The sequence below is a fragment of the Myotis myotis genome, unplaced genomic scaffold (assembly GCF_014108235.1).
Source record: "Myotis myotis isolate mMyoMyo1 unplaced genomic scaffold, mMyoMyo1.p scaffold_m19_p_13, whole genome shotgun sequence".
Taxonomy (NCBI): domain Eukaryota; kingdom Metazoa; phylum Chordata; class Mammalia; order Chiroptera; family Vespertilionidae; genus Myotis; species Myotis myotis.
In genome coordinates, this window is record NW_023416317.1 from 43,825,982 (window position 1) to 43,841,410 (window position 15,429).

Genomic DNA, 15,429 nt, shown 5'->3' on the forward strand with positions numbered 1-15,429 from the left:
CAAAAGAATCACAGTCTCTTGGACCAAAATGGCTGAATTCATAATTTAAAATGAAAAAAGCAAGTTTCAGTAGATATACAAACTATGATTTCTTTGTTTAATATATATTTTTATTGACTTCAGTGAGGAAAGGAGAGGGAGCAATAGAAACATCAATGATAAGAGGGAATCATTGATTGGCTGCCTTCTGCAGGCCCCCTACTAGGGATCAAGCCCACAACCCCGGCATGTGCACTGACTGGGAATCGAATTTTGATCTCGTGGTTCATAGGTTGATGCTCAACCACTGAGCCACACCAGCCAGGCTAAATTATGATTTCTTTTAAGTTAAGTGCTATTATGAGCATCACTAAACAATGTATATTATATACGTATTATAAAATAATAGAAAAAAGCAAGGGATATTTTATTACAGAATAAGAGGTAGTGGTTGTCTATGAAGGAAAGTGCAGGAAATAGGTTTAGAGAGAGGCAAGCAAATATTTCACAATTACAATCAATTCATTTCTTAATCTCTATGATGTGTTTTCATCTAAAAGAATTGTATAGCTTTTACAAATAATACTTCACATAATCAATAATCATTTGTGTATAAATATTTATTAATATGTTTACATAAATTGAGATATAATTTAATATAATTAGACAGGGGTAGGCAAAAGTAGGTTTACAGTTGTGAATGTCAAAACATTCTTGTATTATTAAGGATTGTATTTTTTATTTGTATTATGCGTCTTATTATTATTATTGTTATTATTTCCTATCCTTCCTTGTAATAAATATTTTAGTGATGGCTTGTAATTTAACCCACTTTCGCCCACTCCTGTATAATAGAAAATATATATATATAATTTAATATATAATTAAAGTATTAAAATAGACCTATTTATTATTTTAATTTGAAATGTAATAAATTCAATATTCTGAGTTATAATAAATTATAACACTAATAAAATAAGACAGGGGCTTGGCCAATGTTGCTTGGTGGTTGAGCATCGTGCTGCGCACAAGCAGTCACCAGTTTGATTCCCAATCAGGGCACATGCCCAGTTTGCGGCGGGATCCCCAGTGTGGGGCGTGCAGCCAGCCAATCATGTTAATGTTTCTCTCTTGTGGATGTTTCTATCTCTCTCTCCCTCTTCTTCTCTTTCTAAAGTCAATCAAAACATATTTTAAAACAACAACAATAAACAAACAGAAAAACAAGGCAGGGTTTGGATATAAGCAAACTGAAATTTAAAAATATCCACGACTAACCCTTAACTTTTACTTTTTGAGTATAATATAGAAAATGATGTTGAAAAGCGTTGCATAGTGTAAGTTTTTAAAATGCAGTTTGATGGTAAGTACTCTAAAATACTCAGGTATCATATAACGGGAAACTGAAGTCAATGTATCTACAACTTTAAATAGAAATATTAGTTATTTCTCAAACAAGATGAAATCGTTTATCTCAGTAACCCCATTATAGAGGCTGAAGGAAGAGGCCTTTATGAAACACACACACACACACAAACACGCACATACATCTTCATGCTTTCTAATGTTATTGTTTGGAGAAACAAGTAATTTCCAGGAGGAAGCAATAAATGTTGGCTCAACAGATCAATGTAACAATACTAATTCTCAAATAGCCAGTAGACATATCTACATTGATAGGTGTCAGTTGACCATACCTTTATTCTTTTGAAGTTTCCTGATATGCTAATATACCAGAGATTGATAATATACTTGAAACAGAAAAAGGCAGTAGAAATGCAGTAAATGAACTGTTACCTTTATCTTTCTGAGGACATTCTTTGCTAGTTGGTAAATATTTGCAAAGAATTAGTTAATTCAATAAATAATAATAAAGATTGCTTTGTAAATGTGTAAATTATAAACTACCCAGTGATAATGACTACTTTTTTCAAACCAGATTTTTTTTGTGTGTGGCTTATACTGTTAAAATGTTCTAATAGTACTGAAATAACTTTCATGTTATATACACTGATATTTATATTACTTATACTTAAAAGTCATGTAGAAAGCCCTTAAAAGCGCAGAATTATAGAACTGATAGGATGATATGAAACAAACATGAAAAACAACATTTTGATAAAGGAAGTAAGCAACATAGCAAGTGTTTGTGGTGAGGTTATATTTTTCTACATTTTTTCAAATCTGACTTTATGAGACATATTTCCTCTATAATGGAAAAAAAATAATCAACTTATTAAAATGTCAGTACTCAAGTGAGGAGTGGGCTGAAGACCGTTAATAGAATTTCAATTTTATGGGCATGAAATGTGGCTTTTCATTACACTTTAATGTAAAGGAAAGTGGAACCAATTATGTTCCCACAGCTCAAGAAAACTACGTACCATCTAAACATACAACTTATACTTTGTTTTACTAGCAGTTAACGTCGAGATATTGAAAAAGAGGCTACCTCCCAAGCAGAATATACTGCATTGCATCTTGTCTGGAGGTGAATCCCCATTGTGTAATACACATCTGTAACCACAGCATATGAAACCATGGCTAATCCCACTGGGCAAAATCATGTAGCTTCCAAAGGAATCTAGGTGGTAATGGAACCAGGCTTACTTGCAGGAAATAAATATATGTGTGGGATGCAGGGTATATGTAAGACATTTCTCAAAATGACTACTTTATTGCTATCATTAATTTTATATAGGAGCCTTAGTTTTTGTTGTTTACTCTCACACCCCCACCCCAATTACCATCCTTTGATATGGGTAAAAATGTATCCCTGAACAAATAAAAATCAGTATGCTGCTGACAACCTGTTGAAACCTCTGATCTGTAGCTTTATTTGTATATTTCTTTTTTGTTCACTCTGTGACAAATGGGTCTCAATGAAAGATTTTAGAGACTTCAAACATAACAGTAAAATTTCCTGCAATAATGGATGGGTGGGAATTATTTCTTGCTGCTCCATATCTGTGTCTCCTCTTCACTGAAAACAAAAAAACTGTCATTAGCTTTTACTATCAATGCTATTATTTTCTGAAGGTTTTATTGAAAAATACTATATGATAGTAAGTCATGTTCTGTACAGCTTCTTGGTGTATTTCACAAACCTGAACATGCCCGTATGACCAGCAGTCACCTGGTGAAACCGAATATGACCAGTTCTGCAACCCCCCTCTCATCCCTTCTAGTTACTACTTCCAAGGATAGCCGCTATTCTGATTGCGAATACATCAGTTCATATAAGTAGAATAACTTAATGCATACTTTTGTCCATCTTACTCAACATTGGAGACTCATTCATATGGTTGCTATAGTTTATCACTTTCATCGTGATATGGTATTCTATTGTTTGAATAAACCCGATACATTTGTCTATTACATTGCTTTTGTCCACTTGAGTTGTTTCCAGTTTTAGGCTGTTAATGAACATTCTAATAAACTATTTTTTAATACCAGGAAAAGGAAACACTGCCTATTTAGTAATTTCATATGATGTGGGTATAGCAGGAAAAAAAATCAAGTGTAAGTTATCTTTTAAGCTGATTAGTTACATAGGAATTAGCATCTGCATCATTGTCTGTTCATCAGCTTTTATTGGACACTTGTCCTCTGCTGTCTTCTGTACTGTGGTTGGGTGATGCAAACAAGGAAGGCATTTCTGAACTCTAGGAACTCTCAGACATAAACCTGCGCCTACCATGCAGTGGGGACAGTGCTGTGGTGGAGAAACACTGGGGGAGGAGGTACTCCTGATATACCTAGAAAATGAGTGAAGTCCGTCTAGGAGAGATAATCAAAACAGTAGGCAAAGGAACTTGTGAGTAGAGGAGCAGACGAAAAGAAAGACAATTCTTGACTGATGGAATTGTATACATTATAGCAGGGAACACCCTAGAAACTCACAGTAATCAACCTTTGGTTGTATTTGGGGGCTCGAATTGGGGAGTGATGAGAATGGAGACTAAAAAGAGGAACTCCCTGCCTCACAAAGTATAGATGAGTTCTATAAAGCATTGTGGAGGGCTAAAGGACTATTAAAACAAAAGTATTTTTGGATTTTTATTTTTTCTGAGATGATTCCACCACCCAGGTGAGTAGCATAATACATATCATGATAATAAAGAGTTAATTGCGGTGTGTATAATGTCTGTAATGGACTCTTAAGGCACAATAAGCACATAAAATAAGACAAAAAATTAAGCAAGAATGCATTTGTCAGTAAGTGATTCACTTTCATAAGTTTCTTCATTTCTTATTTACACCACAGGTAAGAGCAGCTGGTTTTATCTTTTCAGGAGGAATATTACCACAACATCACATGTGTATTGTGTTTATTCTAGATGCACATACTCTTTGCTCCATAAATATATATAAACCATTGAGTCTTCCCTCAAATGTTGTATATGAGAAACCCGGTGCATGAAATTCATGCAAGAGTAGGCCTTCCTTCCCCTGGCTGCTGGCACCCGCTTCCCTCTGGCACTCGGGACCTGGGCTTCCCTCGCAGCCCTGGCTTCGTCCTGAAGGTCGTCGGGAAGGACGTCCGGAAGGACATCCAGGAGGATGTCTGCTCTAATTAGCATATTATGCTTTTATTTTTATAGGTAGCACCTGATCTGTGCTTAAACATGAAATTCATAGTGTTTCAAGAAAGCATGAAAACAAGGCTTTGGGTTGTGATAATATAGACATGTTGCACCAAGAGTATCAAAAGGGGTCTTATAGTGGAAATTAGAGGCAAATGTTTAAGTTTTATTAAATAAGACTTGCTCAGATAAAAATAATCTGTAACAAGGCATGATAAAAGTCCTGCATGTGGGGAGCTGTTGATTTTTTTTTGTTTGTTTTTGCATTTTCCCTTTAGTATATGTCCTTCCCAAATGGCATAGACCAGTGGTTGGCAAACTGTGGCTCGCGAGCCACATGCAGCTCTTTGGCCCCTTGAGTGTGGCTCTTCCACAAAATACCGACTTCTGCGCATGAGCCATGAAGTTTCAATCGCACTGTACGTGCGCGCCCGCACGTGGTATTTTGTGGAAGAGCCACACTCACGGGGCCAAAGAGCTGCATGTGGCTCGCCAGCTGCAGTTTGCTGACCACTGGCATAGACCAAAAATAGTATGCTAGGTGTGTTCTTTGTCATGCAAAACAGTTTTCCCACTGGAATGAAAGATATGCACTTAGGGGTGTGTGTCTGTGTTCACCTGCAGTAAGAATAGGAAGGATAAAGGCAAATGAACCAGCAGTCGCGGATAATTGAGACAGGATTGTAAGAATGTTGCAATATATTTACCTTTTTGTTTTTCAACATCGTTTGTAACATCAGCCTGCATTTTCTGACCATTTAGTAATTGAAAGAGTGAGCATCACCCCACCAACTACAGTTTTGACTATCCACTATAAACATATAGTAAAATGCTTAAAATGCATCATTTTATTGTGTTCTCACCTAGTGTGGCAGTTACATATATATTTTACATAAAAATGTAAAAGTACTATTGATAATACAGAGAACATATAACCTTCAAATAATCTTCAGTTAGGTAATTGGACTATCCCATTGATTTATGGTAGCATGAATCAGTTGAATATCCATTAGACAATGGGCTTTCTGCACGAGTTCCACAAGGACTGAATCTTTTGGGGTGACACAGGACAGTTTTATCCAATACACTTCTCATAATTTAATGCAGAGAAATCAACGTGTTGACAAAAATGGCTGTGTTCTCATCCATTTGGGTATGCTGTTGTATACGTTTTTGGGAATTAAGGAGAAAAGAGTTAATATAAATTAAAATTGGGCTTGATTTTTATCTTTTCTGCTTTTTGTACATGTGAGCTTTGAAGAAAATGAAAATTACTTTCATTGGACTACTTCTTGCTCTACTATATGGTTTTATCTAGTTTTCCCTTTGTGAGTTCTAGTTATTTTAAATGAAGCAGGGGCATTCTTATATTACTTAATTACAGAAATGCATTTTTAAATGTTATGAAGCTCAGAAAGATTCCACAGACAGCTCAAGATGATCATTCTTTTAAAGACAAATCTCCCTGGGAAATTACGCATCGAGTTGTTAGCATTAGGCACTTTCTCATAGCAGCAGTAAAAACTGTGTATTCATTAAAAAGCTTAGAGTGGCTGCTCTTTCAGTATTGTATGTCAATATTTTTCCTTGAGTGTCTTTGTAGATTTAAAACAATGTAATGCATTAAACATTTTACAGGAAAGAATTTCAGACTATGTTTTAGTTTGGTTCTTGGGAGATGTTATAGCTCACTCTCTTTTTGAATGAAATGAAGTGAATGTGCTGAAGATAGGAAAAGTCATGAATCACTATCAGGAGAATGTTCCCTTTGCCATGTTGGAAAGGGGAGATGTATCTGTGCCTAGATATACTTGATTCTCATTGCCATCCTGGGCATCTTGTTTGATGAGGGGTGTGATATTCGGCATTCACTCACTTATTCATTTATTTAATAAACATTTATTGAATGAGCCCTGTGTGTAAGGCCAAGAGTATAAAATAAATAAAACTTATACCCAACCCTTGAAGAACTCATCCTCAAAATTAGGATAAGTAAAGATATAATATAGTGTGGATAAAATATTGCATTTGTATCATTAATACAATTGATGAGACACGGCACTCTTCAATAGAGCTATGCTTAATGCCTGTTGGATCATAACCAGTATTAACATGGGCTGCTTTGGGAAGAGAGAAAATGTCAGTTGAGCTGGGATGAGAAGGATGAGGGTGGTGACAAAGCAAACCTGGGAGGAAATTAGAATGAAGCCAAGTGATCTATATCAGGGTTGGGAACTACTACTTTAATAGCAGCATCTCCATCACAAGACTTTTTTGAGAGCCATGATGATGCATCTTAAAACTGGGGGAACAGTGGAAACCAAGAGGGTTCTCTGAATAGCAGAGTTTCACTGCTACTGAAATATAGCCCTCAAAATGATCACATATGCTGTGCATTTGTTTCAGTGTTTTGATAATACTATTGAGGCAATAGATGATATCAGGATTTTCAGAATTTGAGGTTTGATGTCTTCCCTAAACAGCGAGTATAAATTCTGCCACAAAGCTGTTTTCCATCCTCTGTTCAGTTGATGTTAGGTTCACAGATGTACTAGACTGTGCAACAAGCTGCAAAGTCCTAAGCCGCTTTAAAGACTAAAGTTTTTGAAAGTGAGTTCTAACAATCAACAATGAAGGTCTGCCTGCACTATTTCCAATGAATGGTGGTTATTTTTTTTTTGTGTGTGCCACAAGAATTTTTAAAACATGCAACACTGACCTCTCTTTTCCCTTTGATTGTCAAATAAAAAAATGACAACAGCCAACACAAGAATAACCATCTGGGGAAAATGAATCAAAATTACACCTATTTTTATGTCAGATTGGCAAAAAATATATATTGTGTTTGCCACAGAATTTTAGTAATTAGTTTATGTGTGCCATGAGATTCAAAAAGGTTGAAAATCACTATTCTAGGGTACTAATCATGTCCAACATCTGCAAGACTTCTCGATGTTTCCATGGCCCCATTTGTTTCTTATACTTTAAGGACAGTGTAATATCAAGGAAAAAGTGGGGATTTTGTAGCCAAATGCACCTGAGTTTAAATGTAAGCAACCTGCCTCAACATCTCTGTCCACCTGGGCAAGTAACTTAATATAACTAACTTTAATTTTTTTATCTTAAAAATGGGAATTACCATATCAACTTAGGTAGTTTTGAGAATCTGGAGTAAAAGAGCTAATGTGCTCTATGTAATAAGTGGCGCGTAGCAGGTGCTCAATGAATGGTGTGTGCTGTGCGTGGATGTGTTTGCGTATAAATGTAGCCCAATCACTAAGAGTTGTTTCTGAACTGGAAGAATTGTCAGGTCCATTAAAAAACGATTTAAAAATCAACAGGTTTTTATAGAGGTGTACTATACATCACATCAAGCTCTATACTGGATATTAAGAGGATATTCAGGAAGGAATAAAAATATTATCTGGACTCCTGAAAAAGTCAAGGTTTTATTGAAAAGACAGTCTCCTGGGAACAAACAGACAATGTTATGAAACAGTAAAAATAATAATAATAATAATAATAATAATAATAATAGTAATAGTAGTAGTAGTAGTAGTAGTAGTAGTAGTAGTAAATGCTAGGTGATTTTATGCAGACTGTGAGCACAATAGCTGTTCCGATTTGGGAAAAATAGCTGGTGGTCATGGCATTCAGAACATGGAGTTTGCCCTTGAAGGACCTGTATTATTTATAAAGACAAGGGCAGCTGGAGGACATCAGTGCCACCATCACAAACCGGCAGTCCTCAGGCTCAGTGGACCTAGAAGAGCTGTTTTATTTGGCCTTCACATTAGCATCTCCAAATGCCAGAGAAAGAATGAGCCATCTAGAAGTAGGCAAACAAGCACATTTTCTAAAAGGATAATGTTTCATGCATTAAATAAATGTAATACCTTTTTCCAGTTTGGTACCAATATACAAGGCATGTGAATAATGAGTTAGCTGGGAATTAATTGACTGCAGAGACTATTTTCAGTCTCTGTATTTTTTGAATTAATATACACAGTGGGTGATTCAGCAAAAGGATTTAAAAATAAATTCTTTATAGAAAGATCCCATCAATTTGATGTCTTCATAATTCATGAAGCATAGACCCATAATAGCTCTATTTTCTCTTTAACTTTGGAAAATAAAAGATGCCATTAGTTTAAATTAGGCTTGTATGTGGAATAACCATGTACATCAACAAATACAGTTAGAATCAGATGCTGTTTAAGAGAATAAATGCCAGAAAGAATTGATTATTTCTTTAAAAAGTGTAATATGAAATTTCTGTTGATAAGCTAGAGTAAAATTGTCTTATTTATTTATTTTTTTACATTTCTGTAATACATCCTCTGTATATCGTATTGTGTGTTTACCACCCCAAGTCAGTCTCCTTCGGTCACCACTTATACCCCCTTTTCCTTCTTTTCCCTCTCCCCACTCCCCTTTCCTCTGGCAATCACCATACTGTTGTCTGTGTCCATGAGTTTTTCTTTTTTCCCCTTTTGCTTTAAAGAGTTGATACATGAGACATGAATTTATAAAACTCAGTTATGAAAAATCAAAATATAATAAGTGGTTCATTTTCCTAGATTGGCTACTGTTTTTACAGAGTACACTTGGAATTAAATAAAATGTTGCTTGGGATTTGGTCATGTTTGGACACTGTCTTGGTACTCAGGATTGCTGCAGGATATGTAGATATGATGTGAAGTTGCATATTTTAACATTGAGCAGTGTCCTAGCAATTCTGTGTTAGCTGCTTCTGACACTGGCTCCAGAAGGCACTACACGCCCAGATGGAAAGACCTGTGATATAAAATGTGTTCACTTCATTGATTTGTTTCCCCCAAGCAGTTGAGACCCCTAGGGAAGCAGACTGCGGCTAATGTTTGATCTCTTCTAGCCAGAGGAAATGAAAGCATAGGGAAGTGGATTGGATTTGTCTGAGAGCTTCTGGAGCCAGGGGCACCTGGGACCAGAGCTCCGATGTCTACTTCCAGGCATCGTGCTGGGGTTTGGTCACACATTTTCCTCTAATATCAGATTTTGCTTTCCCCTCATGGGTGGCATCAAGAAAAACTTTATGAGCACTTAAGGTCTTAATCCAAATCCTAGGAATGGGAAGACTAAATAAGTAAGGTAATTTAAGTTTAGAAATACCTTTTTGCCTCAGAAGTAATTTATTTATTTTGGAGTGTATAAAAAGGTATCTTTATGAAGTAGTTTTTACTCTAGTTGATTAGTATATTTTAACAAAACATCGGGAAGAGAGATTTAACCTAATTCTTCAAAAGGATATTATATCAGTGATACTTGTGTCATTAACAAAAGGTCTAAACTTTATTTACCTACCTCAGTTGTTGACTTTGCGGAACATGGGGAAAATAGCACCAGCGATGCAGAAAGTACCTGTTTGTCAAGTGAGAGTACAGACATCGACTAAAATCAATGGCCCGTTAAATACCTCCTTTTGCTGTTTAAAGCACATTCTAGCTTTGTGAAATAATTGTTAATGCAGAATGTTATAACTACGCAAAGGAATGAAATTTCTATACCTCCAGTCAGAGTAGAGGCTCAGTAAGGTACTCCGAGTTGTGTCCCCTTCTTTTGTGATTCTAAACTATTGGAAAGGCTTACCTAGAGTGTAATTAGGAATCAGGAAATCAATAAATATAATTAGCCCAGCCTGCATGGCTCAGTGGTTGACCTATGAACCAAGAGGTCAAGGTTTGATTCCCAGTAGAGCATATGCCTAGGTTGTAGGCCAGATCCCCAGTATGGCGTATGCAGGAGGCAGCCCAACAATGATTCTCTCTCATCATAGACGTTTCTATCTCTCTCTGCCTCTCTGAAATCAATAAAAATATTTTTTTAAAATAGAAATATCATAATTTATGTTTTGGCATGCGTATGAGTGTGTGTGCGCACATGCACAATTTTTCAATTTTTAGTAGTATTGTAACACTTTCTGGGAAATAAATGTGCTTTTATTTAAGAAAAAAGTTGCTTGCTTAGGTGTCCTCAAATACTTTCCACAAGAAAGTATTTTATTTTATTTTTGGCTGTAAAAGTGTATAATCACTTTTAATTATATTACATTTAATGGAAAAGATATCTTTGTAATATTGACACAGTAGAAAAACATGCACACCCCAGGTTAAAAGTCTCATTGTGAAATATTATTTGTTATAAGATATAGTGATTTTTAATTTCCTCTTTAAAAGAGAGGACTAAATTTTAATTAATGGAAGGTACTTATAGAAAAAAATCAGGAGTAGCGTTAGCAACCAATTAAGAAGGATTTTTGTCTTAAGAGTTTGTGTGTTTGATGTGAGATGGTTATAAATGTTCTATCATATTTTTTCTTTCCTAGTTTTCAGTTCTCCCATACTATACTAGTGGTGCTTTGTATGGGGAAAAATGTTTCAGCATATGTTCCCTTTCTGTCCCTTTAAGTTGTCTCTGGTATGATATATATAGTTTTGCTAATGTTTATGTGCCTAAGAACCCAAAATCTAGCAAACGTTACACTAGCTAATGGATCTGATTCTAGGTACCTTGAAACACTGTCAACTAAAGAGACTGTTCAAATAGGGTATTATTTTACTGGTTATTTTCCTAAAAGAGAAACTCTTGGGATGAAATAGAGCTTAAAAATAGGATTTATGTGTTTTGGGGGATGAGAAAGGTGTGGAGATGAGGAATTTTAGAGAGAGTGAGCTTATATTATTATATCATGAGGGAATGGACATTTCAGTAGTCTTAAACCAACCCCCAAAATCTTTGAACCTATAGGCATTTGTGCGATTAAATACGGTGAAAACCTAGTTAATGAAGTATCTAACATTAAAAATCCTATATGATAAAAGGGTAATATGCATAGTGACCAGTCATTCCCAGCAGAACTACTGGGAATGACTGGTCACTATGACACACACTTACCACCAGGGGGCAGACGCTCAATGCAGGAGATGCCCCCTGGTGGTCAGTGCACTCCTACAGGGGGAGCTCTGCTCAGCCACAAGCCGGACTGACGGCTGCCAGCACGGCGGTGGTGGCGAGAGCCTCTCCCGCCTCATCAGCAGCGCTAAGGATGTCCGACTGCAGCTTAGGCCTGCTCCCTGCTGGCAAGTGGACATCCCCCAAGGGGTCCCAGACTGTGAGAGGGCACAGGCCAGGCTGAGGGACTCCCCTGAGTGCACAAATTTTTGTGCACCAGGCCTCTAGTAACAATATAAACTGTAAATGGAAATTATCCTTTTAGCAAATAACTTGACCTGCCAAATATTTTAGTGGAAGATTTTTGACAGTCCAAGTAGTAATGTTTTATTTTTTTTTATTTATTGTTTTCTTTAGTGATTAAGGTATTACATATGTGTCCTTATCCCCCCATTGCTCCTCACTCCCACCCCACTCATGCCTTCACCCCCCTGGTGTCTGTGTCCATTGGTTAGGCTTATATGCATGCATACAGTCCTTTGGTTGATTTCTCCTCCTTACCCCCACCCTCCCCTGTCTTACCTCTGAGGTTTGACGGTCTGATCGATGCTTCTCTGTCTCTGAATCTGTTTTTGTTCATCAGTTTATGTTGTTCATTATATTCCACAAATAAGTGAGATTATGTGATATCTACCTACCTCTTACTGGCTTATTTCTCTTAGCGTAATGCTCTCCAGTTCCATCCATGCTGTTGCTAATGGTAAGAATTCCTTTTTTTTTTTTTTTTTACTGCAGCATAGTATTCCATTTATAGATGTACCACAGTTTTTTAATCCACTCATCTGCTGATGGGCACTTAGGCTGATTCCAAATCTTAGCTATGGTAAAATGTGCTGCTATGAACATAGGGGTGCATATATCCTTTCTGATTGGTGTTTCTAGTTTCTTGGGATATATTCATAGAAGTGGGGTCACTGGGTCAAATTGGAGTTCCATTTTTAGTTTTTTGAGGTAACTCCATACTGGTTTCCACAGTAGCTGCACCAGTCTGCATTCCCACCAGCAGTGCACGAGGGTTCCTTTTTCTCCACATCCTCGCCAGCACTTGTTTGTTGATTTGTTGATGATAGCCATTCTGACAGGTGTGAGATGTTACTGCATTGTCGTTTTGATTTGCATGTCTTGGATGATTAGTGACTTTGAGCATGTTTTCATATGTCTCTTGGCCCTCCTTATGTCCTCTTTTGAAAAGTATCTATTTAGGTCTGTTGCCCATTTTTTGATTGGGTTGTTTATCTTCCTTTTGTTAAGTTGTATGAGTTCCCTGTAAATGTTGGAGATTAAACCCTTATCAGTGATAATATTGGCAAATATGTTCTCCCAAGCAGTGGGCTTTCTTGTTGTTTTGTTGATGGTTTCTTTTGCTGTACAGAAGCTTTTTATTTTGATGCAGTCCCATTTGTTTATTTTCTCTTTAGTTTCCATTGCCCTAGGAGCTGTATCAGTGAAGATATTGCTTCAGCATATGTCTGAGATTTTGCTGCCTGTGGATTCCTCTAATATTTTTATGGTTTCCTGGCATATTTCACAGACCTAGAACAAACTCTCCAAAAATTCATCTGGAATAAAAAAAAGACCCAAATAGCTGCAGCAATCCTGAGAAAGAAGAACAAAGTAGGAGGGATCTCAATACCAGATATCAAGCTGTCTTACAAAGCCACTGTTCTCAAAACTGCCTGGTACTGGCACAAGAACAGACATATAGATCAATGGAATAGAATAGAGAACCCAGAAATCGACCCAAACCACTATGCTCATGGAGGCAAGAACATACAATGGAGTCAAGGCAGTCTCTTTTATAAATGGTGTTGGGAAAATTAGACAGATAAATGCAAAAAAAGAAAAAAAAAGAAAAGAAAAGAAACTAGACCACCAACTTATACCACACACAAAAATAAACTCAAAATGGATAAAGGAATTAAACAAGTAGTAATGTTTTAAACTGCCATTTGGGATAGTAGTTTTACCCCCATTCACCTCTTACCCATCTTAGAAAATGTCAAAGACTGGACATTTTTATATAGCAGATAACAGGAAGAGAGTCATTGCAAGAAAAACTAATACTTAGTGAGCACCTATTCTATGCCAGCCACTGTTATCAGCACTTTTGGTAACCCCATTTAATGCCCACAATAACCCTGTGAGGTAAAGACCAGTGTCATCATGTTATAGATTTAAATAGATGCATATACATTTAAATAAATAATCAAAACCGATATTTAAAAATTGCTTCATATTATCATAGATGATGAAATGATGCAAAGAACACATAAGTTTAACCAACCAAATATACTGGGTCTTAATTGAGATTCAAGCCATGATAGATTGTTGTCACAGTATGTTATTTTAACTCAACACTATATTGCCTTGGTTTCCCAAAGAAATGAAAGTTGATTGAACTAGAAGATTTGATATATGTATCTTCTCTATTTCAGAGGCAGCATGATGTCATAATTAGGCACTGCACCAAATTTGCATGATAGCTTCTCCGTGTTATTATGTTGAGTCAGAATCACCCTTCGTGGAATCCTAAAGAACAGGGTTTTAGGAAATCACCTAATTTAGTCCCATCAGTTGTACTCCATGGGACAGCTCAAAGAGATTGAATTTTATTCTTCATGTAACCCATATTTTTGAAACAAAGCCTAGAGCAGGTTGTCTGCAAGAGATGATTAAATAATGAATATGTGGTAGACACTTTGTTGTAGATGAAGTACCATTGGATAATTTATTTACTTATAACAAGCATTTATTTGACTTCTATTGACTTTGGTGGCAGTCATTGAGAATACGAAGCTGTCTTTATCCTTAATTAACTTACAACATAATATATTTTTAGTAGTAAAATAACCAACTAATAAATACATTTGTTCTTATTTACCCTACAAGCCCTGATAGACAATCTCAACTTTTCAATTTAACACTCTCTCAAATCCTGAAAGGTGATCATTACAATTTTCATTTTTTAGAGATAAAAAGACTGGCCTGGGGAAGTTGTGTTTAACTGCTCAGGGTTGCAACACTAGGTGAGCACCAAAGCTGGATGCCAGCCCTGGTCAGCCTGGCACTAGGTCTGTACTTTTCCACGCATCCCCAGAGTGCGATTTACTTTGATTACAATCACAGGCGGTCCCCTCTCAGCCACCTATGACACCCTGACAGGTCTATTTCTGAAGGCTCCACCCAGTGATTATTTTGGGAAGCACATTCACCAGGTATAGAGAAGAACTGGTGAAAAGAGATCATCCAGGTATGAAATGGGAGTTCAGAGCTTTGTCCTTGGTTTATCCCTGCTCCATTGTGTGTACACCCATGCTCATTACTGTTTTTAAGTGTCTTCATTGGGCTACGGTAACTTTTTTTTTTTCTCTCTCTCTCTCTCTTTCAGGTATGGAAAAATTGTATCGACAAAGGCAATTCTTGACAAAAACACAAATCAGTGCAAAGGTATGTGTGAGGGCATCTGTACCTTTAGCTCTGGACTGTGCTGATACATTGAGAGCCCTGCCCAGGTGGAGGCCCAGGCGCCTGCTGCACAGGGTCGTGATGTACAGTATATGGCAAACCTCTCTGATATTGCCGAGGTTTTGCTGAGTTGTGTTTCTAGTACCATTGCTCATTAATTTTTTTCATTAACAAACAAAATGAAACTCACAAATTAGAACAAGTACCAAATTGCTTTCAGCATAAAACTAAATTACCTCTTAACAACTTTGGGTTGTCTGGTATGAATGATATCATCAGTGATGCAAATTGATTTCCTATATAAAAATGAGGAACTCTGGGGAAAACTTTCCCATGCAAAACACGTTTTAATTTATCTGTTCTTTAAAGCTTTAGCAACATTGGTTGACTAGGAATGAATTTACTGATG

At 36.5% G+C, this 15,429-nt stretch overlaps 1 protein-coding gene across 11 annotated transcripts in view; it reads left to right on the forward strand.

Annotated features, from left to right (window-relative positions):
* Nucleotides 1-15,429, forward strand: part of RBMS3 (RNA binding motif single stranded interacting protein 3) — a 623,837-nt gene that overhangs the window by 181,019 nt on the left and 427,389 nt on the right. For all 11 annotated transcript variants that reach the window (XM_036332820.1, XM_036332827.1, XM_036332828.1 and 8 more), the window contains exon 3: nt 14,944-15,002. In XM_036332820.1, coding sequence (XP_036188713.1) covers nt 14,944-15,002 — 59 coding nt within the window. The remainder of the gene's footprint in view (nt 1-14,943; nt 15,003-15,429) is intronic.